At 36.0% G+C, this 7,863-nt stretch overlaps 1 protein-coding gene across 1 annotated transcript; it reads right to left on the reverse strand.

Moving 5' to 3' along the window:
- Positions 1-720: 720 nt before the first annotated feature.
- Positions 721-7,761, reverse strand: pdcd10a (programmed cell death 10a). The gene is made up of 8 exons (XM_056766863.1): positions 7,601-7,761; positions 5,328-5,497; positions 4,137-4,190; positions 3,582-3,699; positions 2,239-2,365; positions 1,731-1,809; positions 1,346-1,428; positions 721-1,232 (listed from the first exon to the last, which is right to left on the reverse strand). The coding sequence occupies exons 2-8, from the start codon at positions 5,415-5,417 to the stop codon at positions 1,151-1,153; spliced, it is 633 nt and encodes a 210-aa protein (XP_056622841.1). The 5' UTR covers positions 5,418-5,497; positions 7,601-7,761; the 3' UTR covers positions 721-1,150.
- Positions 7,762-7,863: the final 102 nt, after the last annotated feature.

Genomic DNA, 7,863 nt, shown 5'->3' on the forward strand with positions numbered 1-7,863 from the left:
ACTGATGAAAAAGATTTGACTGTACTATGAAAAAAATGCTCATCGTAAAGTAAGTACATACATTTTATATATATATATATATATATATATATATATATAAATATATATATACTAACATACATAAGATACTCTTGTATGGATGTAACTTAATAATACATGTTTCCTCCTACAATGTACAATGCTTTATATTCATTAGTGCACCTTTCATAATAAAGAGAATGTAATTTTTGAGTTGTCGAAACCTGGATAAGAATTTATCAGACAAATATCAAATAGTCTTAATTTCACACATAGTAACCAAAAAACTTAATATTTAGTGTGCCCTTCTTTGGCTTTGATAACATCTTCCAATTTTTGCTGGCATTGTTTTTATGTACTCTTTCACAAACCTGTTGTTATAGACTGTAACTGAACACCTGAAGAAAAAATGCTTCACAATTTTGTCTGCCTTTCTTGTAAAACGAATTAAAAAATTCATGAATAACAAGAACTATTTGTGATCATTAGAAGAACTAAAGTGCCTCAGAGCTTACAAACCTTACACTGGTGGTCTTAATAAATTATTTAAGCAGAAAAGCAAGTTTAGAAAAGTAAAAGCATACCTCTCTTCCACAAACCACTTGATTTCCCGATGCACCCAAAAATGGTTGTGACACCTGCTTTAGCAAGCGTTAAATGAGTGCCAATATCCCCCATAGTAAAGAATCCAAACAACATCCGTTTAAATCTTCCAACATGTGCTGTGTTTATTGAATAATTCTGTTACCAAATATCTATTAAATATACATCTCTCATTCAAGTTCAAAGCATCAGAGGAGACCCCAACATATACAAGCACGTGTAGAATGCCTGCATCTCTCTCCCCCCTAAGGCTCCCAGGCATTTGGCTTTCTCTTGGACTGACCGGAAAGAATGAAAACACATCGGAAGCAAAACAGAGGGAGAAAGCGTGAGTGTGAAGCACAGGATACGAGATACGCTGGCCGGTCACTCCAGCTAATGAAGCAGATTAGATGTGGGGTTACAAGTGATAATAGAAGCCATCCTGCCTTAAGTGTTAGCTCCAGGAGACAAGACTCATAAATTACAGTCCAAAGGGTTTTTTACATTGTTCATATAAAGGTTATTAAAAAAAAAAAATCTTTGACTACTATGCGACAGTTTTGAAGGTCTGAAGTATCAAGTTGGTCTGGTGGATGAGGCGGTTGGCACTGGCAAACACATTTATCGCCCTAAGAGAGAGAATAAATTGGAAATAAATGATTCGTTTTGTGCACATTCAAATTCTAGGGATGCATGTTAGTGTTATAATGATGATTGATAATCAAGATCTGAAACAACATACTTTCCGTCTTTGAAGTACGTTTTCAGAGTATCGCTGAAGCTTTTGGAGTGTTTCACAAACTCTTTCTTCTGATGCTCAAGTGCCTGGAAAACACAAAGTGAGTTTTTTCAATACAGACTCGATCATAATGACTCCTCTCCCTAACACATGTGTTAAATTGAAATGATTCTGCATTTCTTTAAAGTGAAAGTAAAAGGGCCAAACAAGTCTAAATACTTTTTTACATTATTTGGTTAAATTTTTTAAACAAAAATACAATTAAAATATCTGCCAACATTTTTCTGCAATTTTTTAAATGACCTTCGAAAGGGAAAACAGGCACAAAGCGGTAGAGATGTCATGACTGTGGATTCATCTGAGGAAAGTAATTCTGGGTGGCTCTTACCCTTCTGTTTTGGTACTGGTATTTCTTGAAGACATTGTTGACTGTATCCAGTAATTCTTTTATGGCACTGGCTATGTCTCTGTGGACACCAAAAACAAATTCCCTTAATAAAAGTCCTCGGTATTAATGTGCACAATGCATTCAGCATCATCAAAGTGAGTTAAATCCTTGTTATGTTTTATCACTTTTCTCTTTGCTGATGTAATAAAAGCTTTGTGAAACATCAGCAAATATCATCGCATATTTTTCACTATCCGCTCAAACCCTGATGGATTAAATAAAAACCCCTGCTTGGATTATAATAATTATGATTGGTTACATTTATATAGCGCTTTCCTGGGCACTCAAAGTGCTTTTCATGGCTTTTTCTCCTCAACCACCACCAATGTGCAGCATCCACCTGGATGATTATTATCCACTCCAACATGCCATACCCCAAGTTTACCGTGTTAATAAACGAGAATTAACAAACTAAGAAAATCAAATATCAGCGTGAAAGTGTTCTTACTTGATTGTCTGCAGGAAGCGGACGCGGTCGTTGATTTCATCAGGGATTTTGCTGAGGATCTGCTTCAGCGCGCGAGCCCTTTCGTTCAGCTCCTGGAACTCCCGCTCGGCCCTGTCAATCATATACTCTACACACAAAGAACAAGGCCACGGGAAACAGTCAGTCACCATAGTAACACGTCTCTCATAACCTGTCGTTAAAAGAATGATTCATGATCGGTAGCGGTTAAACTTGATCCTCTGATTTTATGTTTTAGAGTCAAAAGCTACAAAAAAATCTTTCCAGTCATTTCTTAGTTTTTAAAAGCTGAAGCACACTAGTCAGAGTTGCAAATGAATGATAGTTCATCCAAAGGTTTAAACTCTGTCATCATTTACTCACGCTCAGGTTGTTTCAAACCTGTCAACATTTCTTTGCTCCGATGAACACAGAGAAAGATATTTGGAAGAATGTTAGCAATTTTCAGTTCTCCGGCACCTTTGACTACCATTTAATTCTTCCTACTATGGTAGTCAATAATGTCCTGGTAAGGAAAATGAATAACATTCTTCCAAATATCTTTCTCGGTGTACAGGTATAAAATTACATGAGCATGATAGAATTTTCTTTTTTGGGTGAACTATCCCTTTAAAGCATCTTTTGGTAGTTTTTTTAGCATTAATGAATCACTGGTTAACCCAACACTGACGTAATTCCTGTGGGTGGACTTTTCTCTACCTAAAAACAGCGCATTACACACAGTTACATCATATTTCTTATCTGTGAGCAATTTTCCCACACCACCCTCATGTCAACACATATAATGTTCTTGTGCCTATATTTTTGAAACTCTGTGTATATTTGAAAATATGTGTCCTTCCACTGAAACTTCCTTACAGTAACTACGATTTCTGTCTTTTAGAAATTGTTCTTTTATTATAAACAGAAAGAGAATGTATTATTTGTTATGAGGACAAACGCCTCCCAATAAAAAATTATATATTTGTAAAGGGACTGACAATCAGCAACAAATACATTCCAAACACAGATTATGTAATGCAAAGCAGATGTCTCTCTTCACCCAAAAACACACAAGCACACTTTATCATAGACAAAACGCGACACAAAACTAGGATTATAATATTCAATATGTTTTGGAAGTAAATTTATCATTCTATACATTTTAACCCAGCACAAGGAAGCATTACAGACTGTGCATTCATAAACCTGGATTTATAGAGAGATTACATCGTAAATGTGTTTTAATTCATAGGGAAACATCTCCCCCTAGATGCAAAACACTGTAATGTTACAAAACTTGAGACTGCAAGCAATAAAGCACATCTCTCTGAATTCACACGCACCTTCAACATCATCTGCAGCCATGCGTAATAAAGACTCTGTGAAGTTAATCTCCACGTTCTTCTTCTCCAATATCTTCATGATAATATCCTGTGTCAGTCCTGGGTTCTCCTTCTCTGCCTAACACAAACGCAGACTTTAGTTAGTCCAAAAGATCCTCTAAAGATGTTTTATCTGGTGTTTTCTATGAATATTAAAACACCTACTCAAAAGACACAGCATTTTAACTTTATAGTTTAAGCAACATATAAAATTTCCCAATCAAACCTCGAACCTTAAGACAAATCAACTTGTGGATAAAATATTATTTATGACAGCATCATCAAAGGACATGTGCAGTGCTTACACATGGGAATGATAGAATTAATACATTACGTATTTTTACAAATAAGCCCTAATCTAAAAATGAAAATCTAAACCTTGACATATTAGTATTACAAACACAAGCATGATTTTTAAACAACTGTTGATATTTCCATATTTAAATGTTATTCAATGTTATTCATTTTTGATTTGCATACATTATAAAACATCAGAATGACGTCAGCTTTACTCACCTTTATGAAGGCGGCTCTCAGCGTCTGTGCTGCAGACAAATTTACTCTCTCCAGCTGTAACACACACACACATAAATATTCATTTAATGCAAGATAAAGTAGGTTGTTTGGTTTTCGTGTTGCTTACATTACATACAGTCATCATCAGGACAATAAAAATGGAAATGTGGTTTGTCGTGGGTGTAGATTTTGCCTCTAATTAAAGCAATCTGAATTCATCCACGAGAGAGCATGTGGGCTGTGTGTGAAGCAGACGTGCTGTGTTATCTCGGCGTGAAGATTTCAATTCTGACTTGAAGGATTATACGCTTGGCGTTAAACCAATGTGATTTAGTGTGTCTTTTTACTCAAAGAAAAACATGGGTCAACTCATTGTGTTATTTTTAAAGAATCTAATATTAATCAAGTTATATAATAATATAAAGTTCAGCATGTGATGGATCCACTGATCTATATAAATGACTGGATTGCTCATGATGTCATTACACTGAAGTTACTGCGCCGCCATATTGGTATGCCCAAACGTTCTTTAAAATTAATAGGGAGTTATTACATATTCATGATAAAACAGTAACTTACCAGTTCCCGTTTTTATATCAAAAGTCTCACAGTACATTCTTACAACGCAAATGTCTTTAGCATGTAAATGGCCATTTTTTTTTATCATAGTAAATAATATAATAGTATACTACAGGATGTGGACAAATATAATATTATTTTAAAAAAACCTAGAACTTAATAAAACAAAATATTTAAATAGAAAAAAATAACTTGGGGAAAACTAAATTATATGGCCCTAATTAACCCGAATGTAACATTAACATCCTTCGTGATAAACTAGGCATAAATATTTATTATGTGTATATATTTTTTATAATATAACTGATCTTTTATAGATGTGCGACAACTGTTTGTTCTGTTCTAGAAAACTTTAAACCTCTGTAGCACCAGTGCTATGTGCAAAACTAACAATGCCAAGGTCATGGGTTCGATCCAAGGGGATTGCATCTACTTAGAAACAAAATGTATAGGATGATGCAATGCAAGTCGCTTCGGATAAAAGTGTCTGCTAAATGCATAAATGTAAATGTAAAAAAAACGTAAATGTACAGGTGGTTGTGGACAATTTGCATCTTGTAATCCTTAACTAGCGTCTGTTTTCCTTAACACAACCACTTTCAAGGAATTTACCTCATTGAAGACAGGGTACATCACGGCGTAGAGCGTCATGGAAACCATGGAGGTCGCGTCCGCTTCATTCTTCATCTCTTCCATTGTCATCCTCAGCAGGGCGCGGAAGGGATGGGGGGAGCGTCATTCACTCCTGGGGGTCTCGCGATGAGGGGGCGCCAAGACGGACGCTAAAACAAGGGCACCATCAAGGAAGAGATTATAAAAGGGTAGCTGGATTTCATTTCACAGGCAAGGAAATGACATTTTCAAATCACCATCAAAGGGTAGATGTGATATCCATGGAAAGTGCAAAGCCATTGATGGAATCTGCCATTTTGGAGTTTCGAGATTAAGGCATTACACACGTGCCCAGCGAAACAAGAATAAAGGCTCATAACACAAAACACATGCCTTTATGATGACAATCTCAGATTGTATGGCCTAAAAAGATGATAATATCTATTCTCGATTGCATAAAGGTAAATCATTTCTGAATATTTTCTATAAATAGAACTTTCTTCTCTAAAAGATATGCGTCAACTAGATAGTAATAAAATTATTGAGACAAGTTATCTCTTAACATCCATAACAACATACCATTCTTTCACTTTATTACATGATAAATAGTAGTGCGAGTTTTTGTTTTCTGCAGAAGGTCATGGCTCCTCTCAAACTACAATTAACAATAAACATAAGAAAGTGAGGTACCGGTACGCTTATCTCAATAACACCAATTTTGGCCAATGGACAAAAGGGCCATGAGTCACATTCATTCCAACCCCATCGGAAGGCCTTTGGCCCCTTATCGGAATGACATTAACAGAGATCAGATTGTGATGTCATTACATAGAGCAGGTAGTCACTTTCAATGACTGGAAATGCCAGCACCCTTCTTATAAAACATGGTTGCCAGGTTACATACAAACGCATTATAATGACTCTGTTTTTTCCTCTTGACAAAGGGCGAGCAACACTTGGTTCCTATAGCGTCTCTAGTCGGCCTGATACAGGTAACCCCCTAATGCATGTGAATCATGAGTCAGATCCACCTGTGCTGCATTTTTTCTCTTATAATACATAGCAGCCCAAGTGAATAAGAATATGAATCTGGCCTCACTTGAGTGGAAGGAATTATTCAACCGTTCCAATGACAAAGCGGACATTTATTGAATTGCTTATAATCTGTGGTTTAATCGCTGATTAAAAATGACTGATAAGAATTTACCGTCCAGTGCACAGATCTGATTCTGATATCCCTGATTCTGAAAACTGGCCAATCAAAGCATTCTGATGAAAATTAATATATATTATTTAATGTAAAAATGTAAATAATAAATAAATCATAATTGTGCCGAATGTCTCTTGGCTCAAGAATCAAAATAAACAAATCTGATTTTAATAACCAGATATACAATTTGTTACAATTGAAGAACAAAGTCATTTAACTTCAATCATTCCCAGACCAGTATTTCAGTACATCAAGGAAAATAATGTGACTAACATTTCAATCTAATTCGCTTAAGCCTTCACACTAGGAAATGTGGATAATATAAGCCTTGCTCCGTCATGTCTTAATCTGTTTGTTTACTCTAGGAGGACACCATAGAAATAAAGCTGAACAAATAAATAAGTGAAAGTATTTGTCAGTGGGAAAAAAATGATGATCTAACGATCAGACCCAAACCCATTTGCCACACTGCTTCAATCAGATCCGTTGAATGAAATTCTTAATTCCTCAAATGTATGAGATGTTTAATGTTTACACCCATGTATAACGTCATCGCATTTATCACCACTATCATTATCACAACACCCATGATTCTCAAGACTGACCCGAAATGATCCCAAATAGAAACGTATCGTTTGTTAAATATAACATAGTATCAAACTGTAACAACTGTATAATCCGATTTGATCGGTGACATAAAACAAACGCCTTTAAACGTTAAATGATGTGATTTTAAACATTGTCCAAATTCCTTGTTTTTCTTTCAGTCTCCAGCAGGCCTTGATTTGCTGTCTAGAAAACTGATTTACCTTTAAATCGTCTCTAGAACCGAATTCCTGTTAAATACTGACCCGATATCGTTGTAAAAACACACATTGAATAAGATGATTGTCGAAATGTCTCTTGGTTTCAGATCTATTGTGATGAGCTGGTTAGCAGGTTTGCTAAAGACTCTGTTAGCTAAATGATTGCTAGTCATAATACACATTACTTTCGTGGGAACCAAAGCTGACGTTAAATAAACACCGTCGATTACAGATGAAACGAATAGGAATGTTCGTACCTGTGTGGAGTTAGTTAAGGTGTTTATCCGATCGCTGTTTAGCCTCGTTAACTCTTTTGAATATTTTCCTTTCTGTCTGAAATCGCTTGCGAAAGACGGAAGTTTTCTGCATGACCAATCTAAAGACCGAGGGGCGGTGCCGTGTTCCGACGAGAACCAATCAGCGGACAGCGTTGGAATAGAACGACTTGGGGTGTGACGTTTCGCAGTCCGATGAAAGACATCAAGAGGCGCTGGGCTTGATTTAAAACTACAACTCCCAC

Source organism: Triplophysa dalaica, chromosome 14 (assembly GCF_015846415.1).
Source record: "Triplophysa dalaica isolate WHDGS20190420 chromosome 14, ASM1584641v1, whole genome shotgun sequence".
In the NCBI taxonomy this organism is placed as follows: domain Eukaryota; kingdom Metazoa; phylum Chordata; class Actinopteri; order Cypriniformes; family Nemacheilidae; genus Triplophysa; species Triplophysa dalaica.